General features: G+C 41.7%; 2 protein-coding genes across 5 annotated transcripts in view; both read left to right on the top strand.

Annotated features, from left to right (window-relative positions):
- The first annotated feature begins 4,665 nt into the window (after window positions 1-4,665).
- On the top strand, window positions 4,666-6,895 carry LOC125093216 (histone H2A.Z). Its single transcript, XM_047718079.1, has 5 exons — window positions 4,666-4,810; window positions 5,244-5,321; window positions 5,606-5,719; window positions 6,066-6,195; window positions 6,459-6,895. The coding sequence occupies exons 1-5, from the start codon at window positions 4,808-4,810 to the stop codon at window positions 6,518-6,520; spliced, it is 387 nt and encodes a 128-aa protein (XP_047574035.1). The 5' UTR covers window positions 4,666-4,807; the 3' UTR covers window positions 6,521-6,895.
- A 1,646-nt stretch (window positions 6,896-8,541) lies between these two features.
- The window catches only part of DNAJB14 (DnaJ heat shock protein family (Hsp40) member B14), a 51,231-nt gene continuing 44,309 nt past the window's right edge, over window positions 8,542-15,463 (top strand). For 3 of the 4 annotated variants that reach the window (XM_047718075.1, XM_047718076.1, XM_047718078.1), the window contains exon 1: window positions 8,544-8,676. In XM_047718075.1, the coding sequence (XP_047574031.1) occupies window positions 8,544-8,676 (133 nt within the window). Of the gene's footprint in view, window positions 8,677-15,221; window positions 15,305-15,463 lie in introns of all 4 variants that reach the window. The other variant, XM_047718077.1, reaches the window with a different exon arrangement.

Below are 15,463 nucleotides of genomic sequence, written 5' to 3'. Positions count from 1 at the left end.
TAATTGGTTTCTCAGTTCTTCAGGGTAAAGTCTGCTATCTTTCTCCAAGTTTTAGGCTGTTGACTTACTGTTTGTTAAGATCAGGTTGAACTGCAAGTGACAGACAATCCAAAATAAAAGTGATTCGAACAAAACAGATGTAAAAGTTCAGAGAGAACCAGGGCTGGTTTGATACTCCATACTACCACTTGCTTTTTCTATCTCATTATTCCTTCGTGTGTTACTTATATTCTGAAGTTCATTTCATGGTCCAAAATGGCTTTCCAACTCTATCTTCATTCCAGTCTGCAAGAAGAAGAAAAGGGCTTGTCTTTTTTAGGGAAATTTCCAGGATGGTGTGCCTACTGCTGCTCACACCCTTTGGTGAAAACTTATTTTTCTGGCTGAATATACTTATATTCTGATGAGCAAGTGCCCCACTAAAAATTGAAAGTGCTATTCCTTAAGAAGTTGGGAGAATAGATATAGGGATATGACCAGGAATCTCTTCTGCACCTAACCTTCTAGCTGCTGCTTCTTTACACCAGTCCGCCAGTCTAGTTAAATTCTCCCTGGGTCCATTTAAACATAAACGCTTCAGAACACTCCAGTTCACACTTGTTTCTGTCCTTTAGAGAAAATGTTGATTTGGCAGCCAATCAGGAACTTATTTTGTAACAGGCTTATTAATGGGGTCTTAATGATTAGAGCATTGTTTAAATTTTCCTCCTTGTCTAATCCTTTCAGCTAGATCAAGGAAGAAACTAAGCTCCACATAGCCTATCTCCCAACTGTGATTGCTTGGCATGTTGCCTGGCATGCAGTACAACTTAATGACTGTATTCTAGTTTACCTAACAGGCTGGGAGCACCAATCTGGCATTTATCACACCTATTTCTTTATTAGGGAGGGATTATGCATCAAGCGTTTTGATGTACAGTATTTATAATTTAGCTGGTGGGATAAGTTATAAACTACTAATATAGGTGAAATCTTATTTGGGAAAATAGGATCAAAACATAGACTCTCTCCCTCTACTCAGTAAATCTTAAAGACCAATAATAGGTAATGAAAACACATGAGAAAAAAAAAAAAAGACCCTCAATTTTTTACTTTGAAAAAGCAGGTTTCCAAACATTCTGAGGACTGTTAGGTATAGAAAAAACAAATTTAGTACTGTATTAAAAGATATATTGGGCCCCATGACCTTTGAATTGTTTTTCCTGAAATGGCCATGGACTGGGGTAGAGTAGCTTCAGCTGATCTTCTTTGTAACCTACACTTTGAACTTCTGAATTAAGTGTATGAAATCTGTGGTCATGGGAAGTATATAACTGGGCAATTGGGACTTTAAAACTACGGCCTTGGTTTCATCAACACTGTAAACACATAGGTTTCTCTTAATGTAATCATCTTTATATGATGAATTCAGGGAGGACTATAGCCTTTGTCCCACAAATGTTAATACATTATTCCATATGTTCTTTTTAAAGATTTATTAGTGAGAGAGAGATCATGCTCAAGCAGGGAGAGTGGCAGCAGGAGACAGAGAGATAGAATCCACAAGCAGACTCCCCAGCTGAGGGCGGAGCCTAATGCAGGGGCAGATCCCAGGATCCAGAGATGAAGACCTGGGCTGAAACCAAAGTTGACTGTTCATCCAACTGAACCACTTAGGTGCCCCCCTCCCCCATATTCTTTATACTTCATGAAATCCTTTCACAGTTCTATGAGGTTGGTTTTTCTGATGCTATGAATCCCTATATGAAGAAACTGTGGCTTAGAGTTTAAGTTACTTCAGGCTGTATAACAAGTGAGTGCTACCCAGACTCATTCCATTTTTTTTTTGTTTTTGTTTTTATTTAACTCTAGGTCAGTATGTTGTATTATATCACATGGGAACTCAAGAGTCCTTGAAGGCACATTCTTTCCTGGATGTACTAGGTAGTGAGAACTAGGATTCTAATGTGGATTTCCTAAAAAGAAGAATTCTGCCATTATCTATCTAGGCTGATACCTTTTTTTTTTTAAGATTTTATTTATTTATTTGACAGGCAGAGATCACAAGTAGGCAGAGAGGCAGGCAGAGAGAGAGGAAGGGATGAGCAGAGAGCCCGATGCGGCGCTCAATCCCAGGATCTCGGGATCGTGACCTGAGCTGAAGGCAGAGGCTTTAACCCACTGAGCCACCCAGGCGCCCTAGGCTGATACCTTTTGAAATAACTTGTTTGTATTTGCTTAAAAATAGGTGTCTAAAGCAAAATGTTATTCAGAAATTTGAGATTCCCAAATGTGACAGTCTCAAATTCTCACCATAAAAAGTAAAAAACAACAGTAGTTAACATATAGGCTAGTGTTTGAGAGGAGGTAATAACTGGTCATAGAAACTTTGGCTGAATTAGGATAAGGCCATTAAGGAGAGAATCAATAATAGTGAGGTCATCTACTTCATATGTAGACTTTTATGGCAAAAGAGGACTTAAATAGCCATTGGATATGGCACTGAACAAAATATATAGCTTTGGCTATATACATTATATACATGTAGTAGTATACACACAAGTACAGGAGAGATGATCCAAAAATATTAACATATTTGTAGCATGCATTTTCCAGAGAAGCAAAAAGAGTAGGTAATCACAAAACTGCTGGGAAAATGAAGAAACTGATGTTGTCCTGTTATCAGAAGGAAGAGGAAAACCATGGAAGGTATTAAACCAATTTAGGATTTTAGTTTGGAGGATGGATGCCTTGGTTGTGTATACTTAGGAAGTTTTTAGGCTTGCCACTTTCAAGCCAATGGAAGACAATGTACCGGACAGGAAAAAATATTTAGGAATCAAAAATACTTTATTTCACCCCTCCCCAGCATCCAGAGTAGAAGATAATCGTAGTTATGATTGAGTGCTTATTGTGTGACAAACATATGCTAGAGGGTACATTGAATGCCCTCTCCTTTACTCTTTCAACAACCATGTGAAAATAGGTGATACTATACCCTTTTCTTAGAACTAGAAGTTCCAAAAGTTAGTAAGTATGACAACAGTGAGAAAGAAGAGCAGAATCTATTTCTACTTGTTCCTGAGCTCGTTCTGTTAAACTCTATTCAGTGAGGCAATAGTGAATTCCTTTCGTTGGACCTCGTAACAAAGAGAACATAGTCTCTAAACTGGAAAAGGTATTAATTGTTGGCTTGTGAGTTGTTTATCAGAAAGGCCCAATGGAGCCTAGGTTAACTATTACATCAGACCCCACAGCTTTTACTGTCATTGTATCAGTTCGGTGGGGGAACAGATTGATTCTTCTATTGATGACATCATGAACAATTCCTCAGTTCCGGGGGGGTGGGGGAAGCGATAAAAAACCTTAGTATTAAAATTATTGGGGGTCTCTTCTCTAGAATTTATCTTCCAGAAATGGAGAATTCCTCTAATTTGATAAAATCTTTCAAACTGAAACTTTAATGTACTTAATACATATTTCAAAATTACTTCATGTCGGAAACACTGTTAAAGTGTAATAACTATAATTATGAAAGATTTACATCACCACAAGCATCTGGAGATGCACACAGATGTTATTAATCTATTAGTTGGAAGGCTAAGTAGCTGGCATTATGATAGTACTCTGTGTACAGGACTATTTTTTAAGCCCACCATTTGCAATTGATTACATGGACCATCTGTAACTGTCTGTGAATCATGTTAGGAGTTACCCCACTGACATTTATCGAACATTTGTCATGTAGCAAAATGTCTTGTATAGAAAAGTTGACACATAATGGCTTTCAGGTTTCACTAAATCAACTTTAGATACCAGGCTGTAAGTACAACCCATTGATATGTAGTCTCCAGAAAAATACGGTTTATGATTTGATTAGGGAATACAGCCTCACCCCCAGCCCTCCGCGCGTAGAGCAAAAGGTCTTTTGTGACCAGAGAGGTGACTTTGCTCCACCGTTTGTTCCCGTGGACCTCTCGAGTGGCGTCAAAAGTGGCGAGGAAAGAAAATGTGGGAGATACAGCTAAAGATGACGTGGGAGCAGCGGGTCGCGATCATTCGGCGGCTGGGGATTTGCCTACGAGGAAGACGCGAAATCTCTGTTAAGCCTGTCAACCATTCTCACTCGACGCGAACGCGCCACCTGTCAGACCAGAAGAGACACTGGGGATGGAGAGGGCGGCGGGGAAGAAGATGCCCCGGGTCCCAGAAAAAAAAAAAAAGGGCTGTGGGCCAGCGAGCGGGTCTCGGCCTTCGAAGCACTCTGCTCGGAGTGATAGAGCGGTGGGATTAGGGGAAGGAGGGCGAGCGAGATTCCGAGGCCACAACACGCAGCCCCCGGGATCAGACTGGCCGCGGGCGCCACCGCGTGCCCCTCCCCTAGCCAGCCTCTCAGCTCCTCCTCCCAAACACGTGACCACAGCCGGCGGGTCTCCTCGCTCCCGCAGCGTAGCTCGCTCTGTTTCTTCCCTCCCGCCGCCGTGCCCTTCTTCTCCTCAGTTCCCATCCCTCCGCCCTCCCCCCACCTCCTTCCCCACGCCCCAATAGCGGCTGGAGCTGCGGAGTGCCCGCCCCTCTGCCCTATTCTTCGCTTGTTCATTGGCTGAGGCCTCAAGGACGCGTCCCGAGGGCGGGTGGCAGCCATTGGTGGGATGAGCAATCCGAGTTCCCGGATGAGGGAACATTCAGCAGTATAAAGGGAGCGGGGAAGGCGGGAGACAGCGCAGTTTGAATCGCGGTGCGACGAAGGAGTAGGCGGTGGGATCTCGCTGGCTGGCTGACTAGTCCTTTCTCTGCCTTGCTTGTTTGAGCTTCGGCAGAATTCGAAATGGTAAACTTCGCGGAGGCGCTCGAAGACTTCGCGGGTTTTTGCCGATGGGAGAAAAACCCGTTACACACGGGAGATGGGGGTGAAGTGGCGACGGTTGGGAACGCGCGGAGACAGGATTTGGAAGAGCGGGGGGAGGTGTTTTGTCGGCGGCGAGCGGAGCAGCCTCCGATCTCGCGGCGGGCGGCGACGGTTGGGTGGCGCGCGCAGCGCCGCTGGGGGCCGGCGGGCGGACGAAGGCGCGCGGCCGCGGCGGGCGCGCTGCGGGGGGCGGGCGGGCGGGGTCGCCCTTGCGGCGCGCGGCTGGCCGGAGACCCCGGCTGGGCACGGGGCCGCGCTCGCGCCTGGGCCGCGCCGCGGTGGGGGAGGGGCGCGCCGCTCTGGTAATCCTATATTCCCCATTCCTCCTTCGCTCGCGGGCGTGTGCGCGCCGCAGGCTGGCGGTAAGGCTGGGAAGGACTCCGGAAAGGCCAAGACAAAGGCGGTTTCCCGCTCACAGAGAGCCGGCTTGCAGGTCAGTGGTTGTTCGTGCAGTCTGGGAATTGTGGCGTTTTTCTTTCCACCGCTTTTCGTGTTTATAATCGCTCTAGATGGGCGTTTCGTCCTTGCGTGGGTGATGCGGTGTCGCGACTTGGTTTGCCGATACGATAAATATCGGAGGGGGGGGCGATCACGTGTGTCGATCCTGGGGCGCGTTGCTGCACCAGCGTATATGCCCCTTGGTTTGGCGCGCGTGTAATATTACCATCTTTGACTCTAACATCTTTGTGCATTTATGTTTGTGTGCTTAAAATTAAGTTCCCGGTGGGCCGTATTCATCGACACCTGAAATCTAGGACGACCAGTCATGGACGTGTGGGCGCGACTGCCGCTGTGTACAGCGCAGCCATCCTGGAGTATCTCACCGCAGAGGTAAATGGGTGTACGCCTATAATCTGGAAAAGGTTTTGGGGGGGTTGGGGGAAGCGGCGAGAGGGAAGGAGGAAAGTGATGCAAGAAAAACTCCCAGGCCCTAAACGCTGCTAGAAGCTTCTGAGAACGCTAGAGGGGGCTGGTGTTCATTAAGGAATCCTATTGAGCTTCATTGAGTTTACTGCTCTTGGAAATAAAATTGCGTGCCCCCTTTTGCATGTGTTGCCATTCAGGTAGTAGGGGAAGACATCATTTGGTAGATTTACCCTCATGAAGATTTGATTCTACTCTCTGGGCTCCGCTTTAAGGAAAGTTGGAAGGAGATTGATTAGAATCTGCCTTGTAGGTACTTGAATTGGCAGGAAATGCATCAAAAGACTTGAAGGTAAAGCGTATTACCCCTCGTCACTTGCAACTTGCTATTCGTGGAGATGAAGAATTGGACTCTCTCATCAAGGCTACAATTGCTGGTGGTGGTATGTAAATACTAAAATTTTATTCCTTCGTAGAAAAAATTTTGTAGCTCGTTATTTTTTAGTACAGAAGAAGACCTGTTTTCACGGATCTTAAGTGTGGTTGCATTATGAAATTTGATTTGTGTACATAACTTAATATTTACATACTTGAGCTTTGCATTTAAAGACCTTTTCCAAGTTGAACATTAAACTGTCTTAGTTTTATGTTTTATGTGATGTTTATATATATTAAAAAGTAGTATTAATCCTTGTTCCTCTCCTAGGTGTCATTCCACACATCCACAAATCTCTGATTGGGAAGAAAGGACAACAGAAGACTGTTTAAAGGATGCCTGGATTCCTTATTATCTCAGGACTCTAAATACTCTTAACAGCTGTCCAGTGTTGGTGATTCCAGTGGACTGTATCTCTGTGAAAAACACAATTTTGCCTTTTTGTAATTCTATTTGAGCAAGTTGGAAGTTTAATTAGCTTTCCAACCAACCAAATTTCTGCATTCGAGTCTTAACCATATTTAAGTGTTACTGTGGCTTCAAAGAAGCTATTGATTCTGAAGTAGTGGGTTTTGATTGAGTTGACTGTTTTTAAAAAACTGTTTGGATTTTAATTGTGATGCAGAAGTTATAGTAACAAACATTTGGTTTTGTACAGACATTATTTCCACTCCAGTGGATAAGCTCAATAAAGGTCATATCCCAAACTCTTTGTGTTTTAAATTTGCTTGATTGTAACGGGAATTCAATTCTTTTGAGTAGGGATCTCATACAGCAGTTAACATAAGCCTATTTATTCTCTTGAAATTGAACTTGGTACAACCAAGTCAGCAGACCCAAGTGTAATTTTTTTTAATGTTATGTAATGAGCTATTAAAAATTTTAAAACGTTGGCAGGAGCTGCAATGGGGCAAGTTGCTGTTTCTTAGGCTAAGCTTGGCCATCTCAGTTTGTTGGCAGTGTCTGCTGTGTGATAGCATCACACTGGTAGGCTACTGCTGTGGTGGATTTGGGGAGGAAGAGGGCATTATAGCTACCTCCACAGAGGGAACTGTAAGTTTAGACTTTGGAGATAATAGTTTTTCGTGTGCTACAGTGTTTTGAAGTCTACTTGAACTAAATTTTTCAGTTAACATCTTGGGGGGGCTTCATGCTCTTCCCATTTTCCAGAAGAGTTGTCAGTATTTATTTGCAAGTCCTGAGTTACATATTTGCATGCTGACAATAGCTTGATTGAACATGGTGAAAAAAACGAGTATTTTTTGGTTGGGTTGAGTGGATCATTTTGACACTTGCTTTGTGAAGTTCCTGTCCTAATCTGTTAAATTTGGAAGACATTACCAAGCAATAAGTGTTCCCTTTCGCCCCACCAAGGAGACCCAACATGACAAAGATCACGAGGAAATGCCATGAAAATGGGGGAAAGGAAAAATCCAACAAGTCATTTCCTGTGATGGTAATACATTAAGAAAAGGTGGTGCCTTCTTGTTTTGGTCATAAAGGATTTGGATTAGGGCTTTTCACCGGAATAATTTGCAAACTGCAAATAAAGTGTTCATATCTTGCGGATGTACCGAGAAGCAATTTAATGGAATATGAGTCAGGACAATGGTGTGTAGTTGAAATAAAACGGAAATAAAACAATACCGTAGTTAGGCTATAAAACGATACTGTGGTTAGGGTCAAACGGCGCTCTAATGAGCTTCTGAACACCTGTGCCGGAAGCACATCCTTGGGACTGACAGCGCGGTACTCACCTGACAGAAACCTCCCCAGGCTAAGGGGGCCTAGAGGCGGCCCTTTGATCCCTGGGATTTTTCCCGTAAACGAGCGTCCCCAGCCCCCTTCCGTTGCTCCGGCCGCCCGGAAGGCGGGCTCCCGCCTGCGCTGGCTGCGCTGGGAGGTCAGGGGGCACGGCGCTGCGAAGGCTGGAGGCCCGGTCCCCACCTCGACGGAATCCCCCGGCGGGCAGCCGGGCTGGTATCGCCCGCCTACTCCCCCCCCACCCCCCCGTCTCCGGCGGTGGTTGGCTCCGAGCGTGTCGGCGCCGCGCCCTGACAGCGGAGTCGGCTCCGACTCCCAGGCCCGGGAGCTCGGTCCAGGGGTCCGGAGGGATGAGGCTCGCGCCGTAGGGGCCCGCGGGGGGCGGGGAGGCCGCCGTGAGGAGGCGGAGCTGTGAGCCCGCCAGTCCGCCCGGGCCGCCGCCGCCGCCACGGTGCCCTGCTCTCCTCCCCGCTCGCCACCGCACGCCCCCACCCCGGGTCGGCTGGCCTCCGCCGCGGCCGGGCGTCCATTTCCCCACCCCCACCCCCTCCGTAGCTGCGCTACCGGAGGAAACGGAAGAAAGCGCGAGCCATGGAGGGGAACCGGGATGAGGCGGAGAAATGTGTGGAGATCGCCCGGGAGGCCCTCAACGCCGGCAACCGTGAGAAGGCCCAGCGCTTCCTGCAAAAGGCGGAGAAGCTCTACCCACTGCCCTCGGCCCGCGGTGAGGCCCTCAGTGTCCCTTCCCTACCTGCCGGGTCCCCAGACCGCCGCGTAGCCCGCCCCCGCCCCCACCATCGCCCCTCCGGGAACCGGCGGCACCCCCGGCCTGCCAGACCCCGCCGCAGGGCCCCGGGAGGAACATCCCGACACACCCCCGCCCCGGCCCCAACTGCCCCGGGCTGGGCCTGGGGTGGGCTGCCCGAGATTCCCTCTGCACTAGCTTGCCTTCCAGATGCAGGCTCTCAACTGACAGACGAGTGTTGCCGGTGCTCGGGTCCGTTTTGAAAAGGTCTAGCTGTCATTCTGCCAGGAGATTCCTCTGACCCCGTCTTACCTGAGTGGGGCTTTATAAATGGCTGTTCGGTTGTGTGGCCCCCTCCCACCGCATCTTAATCCTCAAATAAGGCCTAGGCCCCTAAGGAAGTGAGAGGAATGGGGAACTCTGGTGGCTCATGTACAGGTCTCCGTTCCACCACCTCTGGGCTAGAACCCTATTCCCAGAGCAAACATTTCGAATACCTGAGATGACGTTGCTTTTCCCTGGTAGAGCTTTTTGTTTGTTTTGTTTTTTGGTTGTTTGTTTTTTTAGAAGAGAGGAGCACAAATTTGGCAAGAATGATAGAGTCAGCAATGATTTCCTAAATAGTATCTGACTGATACTATTTGATAACACCATACTTATTGATAAATCAGGCAAATCACTAAGGAATACCATACTGGACTGACTTATTCGCCCTGTTCAGGTCCTGCTCTGTAGGCTTTAAAGTAATAATAATAGCCAACATTTACTGAGCACTTAAGTGCCGGGCCTTGTGCCTAGTGTTTTGTATAAAATATTTCATTTACTTCTCAGAACAGTCCTCTGTTTAACCAGGTTTACCCATGTGTAAACATTTTTTGATGAATGAATGAATAAATGAATGAATGAATCAGTGAATGAATGAATAAAAATATTTTACCGAAGATCGCAGAGTAATTAGTACCAAAGTCAGAGTAGTACTTGAGCTTTCCAGCTCCAAAGAGCCTTTAACCATCATGCTGTATTGTCTTGCTAATAGAATACTGTTTCACTCGAGGTTCAAGGTATTTCTAGGTTAAGAAAATTAATAAGTTAATAAGAACGTGAGGCTGTTTTATTGTTTTCTCAATTTTTTTTATATTGTTGAATCCCTTGTATTCTTTGCTTTCTCTATCATTTTTGTTACACTGCTGTTGAATACTGTACCAGAGAGGACAGGAAAAGGAAGTGAAAGGAAAGAAAGGAGTTAATACTTTTTAAAAATGTGGCACAAATATGTAACAAAATTCACTAAATCATTTTTAAGCATTTGTTTCAATAGTATTAACCATTTTTATACTGTTGTGTAATAGATCTCTGAAATTTTTCATCTTCTAGAGCTGAAATTCTATACCAACAAAACAAATCCCCATTTTCCCTGCCTGCCAGCCTTGGCAACACTGTTCTTTATTTTTAAAATTCTACTACTTTAAATATGTTCTGTAAGTGAAATCATACAGTGTTTGTCTTTTTTGACTGGTTTATTTCACTTAGCATAATGTCCATTAAGTACATGTTGTAGCATGTGATATGATTTTCTTTTTTAAGGCTATATAATATTTCATTTTACACGCACGCACACACACATCCCCCAACATTTTCATTCATCTGCCAGTAGACATTAAGGTTGTTTTTATATTGTGGCTATTGTGAATAATGCTGCTGTGAACGTGGGTGTGCAAGTATCACATTGCAAGTTTCTTCTGCTTTCAGTTCTTTGAGATACATACCCAGAAATGGGATTGCGGGATCATATTGGCAGTTCTATTTTTAAATATTTGAGGAACTACTGTACTGTTTTCCATACCAGTTGCACCATTTTACATTCCCACCAACAGTGTGCACAAGAGTTAGTTTTTTCACATCCTCACCAAAAGTTTTTTAGATGTTTAACGGATTGAGCCACCCAGGCACCCTTGCCCATTTTTAATTGGATTATTTGTTTTGTGGTTGAGTTGTAGGAGTCCTTTATATATTTTAAATATAAAGCCCTTATCAGATATATGATTTGCACATTTTTTCACCCATTCTGTAGGAAGTCTTTCATTCTGCTGGTTGTGTCCTTGATGTACAGAAGTTGTTAAGCTTCATGTAGTTTCATTTGTCTGTTTTTGCTTTCAAGCCTGTGCTTTTGGTGTTATATTCGAGAAACCATTGTGCAGAGTTAAAATTTGCATACTATATGAATACATGATTTCATTTTAACCATTATCTAGTACTAGAGGGACAGTTTTAACAGATGGAATACTTTGGCTTTTGAATCCTATCTTCTCACTTTCTAGCTGTAACCTTAATCTTGGGCATAACCTCTGTAGCCTTTGGTTCTTTCATCTGCAAAATGGGGCAGTAATGTACCGATATCATGGGGCTATTGTAAGAGTTAAAGGACTTAATACATGGAATGCGTTTAACAGTAAGCACTCAATTTGGGGGGTATCATTTCTATTTAACAAATGTGAGGCTCTGAGAAGCTTTAAACTTGTGGCTTGTTATTCTTATATAAACAATTTGTTGTTTTTGTTGTTAATGATTCATTGAGAAATTTTATTCTTTCAGTGTTTTTTTTCTTTTTTCTTTTCTTTTCTTTTAAAGATTTTATTTATTTATTTAACAGGCAGAGATCACAAGTAAGCAGAGAGAGAGAGGGAGAAGCAGACTCCCTGCCGAGCAGACAGCCCAATGCGGGGGCGGGGGGGGGGGCATCCCAGGACCCTGGGATCATGACCTGAGCCGAAGGCAGAGGCTTTAACCCACGGAGCCACCCAGGCGCCCCAGTTGTTGCTCTTAAAGACATGAACGTAGAAAAAAATTAAGAAAAATAACAGTGAAAATTAATAGTACAATTTCTCGCAAAGGCAGTTCTGTGATTACCAAGTAAAGTGATAGGGTACAGTTGTGGTGTGGTCAGAAAATCTTAGTTCAGATGCAGACTTTGCCTCTAACAGTTTTATAACCTCTAAGTCATTTTTTGTGTGAGTTATGAGGGGTGAAATGTTATGTGTGAAATGAAGATTTTATCACAGGGCTGAGGTGAGCATTAGCTGAAATAAAGTTATGCTCAAATGCTTAGCAAAGTGTGTTTTACACAGAATGTTCTCAGAAGATGTTTAATGGAATAATATAAGGATTTAGGGGAGGGAAAGATCTAGAACATTTGTTTAAGTCCTGAGAAAATATTTAGTGTAGAAAGAAATTGAAGCTATTGGTTAAAATGAAATTTTAAAATTTTATCCCTAAATTTCTCCTATTCTCCTATCTGAAACTCCCTTCTTCTAGATTACTACCAAATTCTTATAACTCAGGGTTTTGACTGAGGTTCCTCTGGATGTATTTTCCTACTAAGATAGGCAAAAGAAGACATTGCTTATTGACTTTCATTATTCTTAAACGGTGAATGGGAAAATGTGAGAGTAAATTCTAACCAAACTCCAGAATTTTTATCCTCTTTACATTTTATTTTTGCCAGGTGAGCATTTGGATTGATAAAACACTTTAAAAAGTTGGCAAGAGTTTTCCTTGAGGAAAAGCTTGGTCTTAAAATGGATCTAGGACATTATTGCTTTCTATGTTTTTTGTTGAGGATATTATTTTATGGATCATTTATTTCAGTGGACTTCTAAGAGAACTGAATTTTACAAATATTCAAATATTTTCATACTAGGAGTTTGGTTTATGTTCAAAAGGATTGATATGTATGACTAGCTACTATATATTCTGGAAAAATAATGTCAGCAAGCAGAAAAGTAAACTACGTTTTAGCTTCTTAAACTGTATATTTATTGAATTATTGATATGTTTTGGACTTTCACAGAGGGATACAATCTCACTGTTTTAATGCTTTGCATTGCTATTTACTTAGTATTAACTTTACTGTTTCATACTAATTGGGGCCAATTAGTATAGACATTTTCGTTGTTGGGTTTTTGGTTTTGTTTTTTGTTTTTTGAAGAAAAGCATTTTGATTGTTTTCAAGAATTTCTTAGTAACTTGAACTAAATTGCGGTCTACAACTTCAAAAAAGGCCATCCTGTGTCTACTTTAATGAATGGATAACTCATGTGTAATTTGCAGCATCCGTGTGCACAATAGCACTTAAAATAGTCCTCTATTTTTTTCCCTCATATGGGAGATATATGTATAGAATTTTCCTTTTTTTTACTACATTATTTTAAAATTTAAACCTAGTAAAAAATTCAGAGTTCTACCCCTCTTTTGCCTCACTTCAAGTAGTAAATTAAAGCTTTTCAAACTGTCATTACACATCTGGAGTATTAGCTAACCTAGTCCTTTTAAGGCAATTCCATTTTCTTCCTATTTCTGACTTAATTAAAATTTAGTGATGAGTACAAATTATACATTCAAAACAATTACTTTGATAACATTAAGTGTTATAAAATGATCTCCAAATTTCAGCTAATAGCCAAACTGTTTCAGACATTATAGTTAAAGAAAGAATACTGAATTTGGTTTTGAACCTTAATTTAATAGTTGTGTGACCTTGCATATGTAACTATTTTTTGGAACTTCAATTTTCTCATCTCTAAAATGGGGATACCTTTATTCAACACACATTTACTGAATCCACACTTCTTTGTGGTTAGGGAGTCAGTGAGCAGTAAGACAAAGTTCTTGTCCTTCTAGAGCTTACATTCTACAGAAATGAAGTATGACGTATCTGCTAGACATAATAATGACTTAATTCCTGTGATTCTCCTTTCCTTTCTTGAAACTTAGTTATCTCATCTGTAATTTTCACAGGACTATTATAAGGGTATTGTATTAAGTGCTGTAAGAATGTCATGCATTATTACTAAGCCAAAATATTTGGGTACTGCCTTTGGGTCAACAGTATAACATTTATTTTCTGTCATTTTTAGATACCTGTTTGAGCACAAAATAATTGCTTTAAGTTAGGATTGCTCTCCATTTAGATTCAACTACTCATTCCATGCTTAGTTAACATGTGATTCTCCCTCTTTTGCTGCATTCATTCCTCGTGCATATAGCCAGACTTCCCCTAGATTAAAAAGTCATGCCATCACAAACCATTTTAATCTTAATTATCCTTTTTACTCCCCTGGTATCTGACAGTATTTGCTTTGGCATATATAAGCCTGTATTTTCTGGAATGACACCTGTTTATATAACTTTATTCCCTTCAATAAAGATGATTTGCTAAATAATTAAATGAAAATCTTATAGCTATGTGGCTTAACATGCTATATACTCACAAATGAAGCTTTTCAGTAATCAGGTAAGTATGCAAATGTATATGTCACTAACAAAATTTGGAAAGAGTATAAGTGTTCATCAGTGAGAATTGTTAAATAAATTACATTGCATTCAGATACTATGCACCTATTAAAAATAATAATGTGCCTCAATAATTTTCCATCCACTGAGTCCCTCACCCTGCTCATTGGCCATAAATCCCCAGCCGTCTTTGCTGAATTTGAAGTTAAGCCTGATTACTCCCCTATTGCAGTAGTCCTGAATAATAAATAAATAAATAAATAGTGATGTGGACCGATATTTTGATAAAAACTTAAATGCATGATGTTTTATGAATTAAATAAAGGTAAGCTATCAACACATATAGATTATTCTAATTTTGTTTAAACATACATTAAAAACTCGACAGTTAACTAGAGTAACTAAAGTCAAATATACCAAAATGATGAGTGATTTTCTTGTGTGGGATTTATAAGTGATTTTTACTTTGTTGTGTCTTTTTTAATGAGCTGAGAAACATTACTTTTGTAATTGCACAAATAAAAGCTGTTTCTGGTTTGTGAAGAGGAGGAAAACATCTGTTTGTTTTTCAAATTATGCATCCTATTTTAGTTTAGCTAATAGGGGACATTCTATATAAACAGGTGTGCAATAGAAACTTAAGAAATAAAGACAGATCTTGGTTCTTCACTTTTGGATGATTCACATAAACATTTTTAATATTGTATTTACTTTTTCACTAGTCCTTAATATGGAGTATTCTTTTTTTTTTTTTTAAGATTTTATTTATTTATTTGACAGAAAGAGACATCAAAAGAGGAGATTAGGCAGGGGAAGTGGGAGGAGAGAGAAGCAGGAGGAGAGAGAAGCAGGCTTCCCACAGAGCAGGGAGCCCAAGGTAGGGCTTGATCCCAGGCCACTGGGATCATGACCTGAGCCAAAGGCAGAGCCACCCAGGTGCCCCAATATGGAGTATTTTTAAATTAAATTTAATTCTGATTTGGGGATTTTGACAGGTTCTGTCAAAATCCCCAAAGCAAAGCAATAGGTGTGAAAAGTGAAGGCATAAAATGATATTGTGTAATTTTAAAAACCAAAAATAAATGTAGTCTGGTTTATAAGTACTATATTTGCCCTATTAATGTTTGTAATACGGCACATTATTTGCAAATGAGATCTCGTGGTAGCTAATACAGAAAAATCCAATGTGTTCTAAATTCTGGCAGTATTTGAACTGAATCATATTACCTTCTCAGGGATTGGTTCCAGAAATTGTTAATAAAGAAAGCCTTGCTGATTCCATTTTTAAGATGACAAAACTGGATATTGAGACCCAGAGGTAATGGAACTTGTCCAAATTTTCACTCTTTGGAGTCAAAGAGTATTTGGTGTGAGTACATGTACACATGTAGCCATTGTTAAGCAGAGCCCCTATGCATGAAATTGTAGACAAATTTTCACTTTCATAAAAATGTTGAAAATATAATACAACAGTGAT

The sequence above is a fragment of the Lutra lutra genome, chromosome 2 (genome assembly GCF_902655055.1).
Source record: "Lutra lutra chromosome 2, mLutLut1.2, whole genome shotgun sequence".
Taxonomy (NCBI): domain Eukaryota; kingdom Metazoa; phylum Chordata; class Mammalia; order Carnivora; family Mustelidae; genus Lutra; species Lutra lutra.
The sequence above is the reverse complement of the archived record's forward strand: the minus strand, read 5'-3'. Positions and strand labels throughout refer to the sequence as shown.

Bases quoted from the DNA above. Each gene is read 5' to 3' on its own strand.
- LOC125093216 (XM_047718079.1), top strand. The intron at 5,322-5,605 runs GTCAGTGGTTGT...CTTAAAATTAAG, and splicing joins CACAGAGAGCCGGCTTGCAG to TTCCCGGTGGGCCGTATTCA. The intron at 6,196-6,458 runs GTATGTAAATAC...TTCCTCTCCTAG, and splicing joins GGCTACAATTGCTGGTGGTG to GTGTCATTCCACACATCCAC.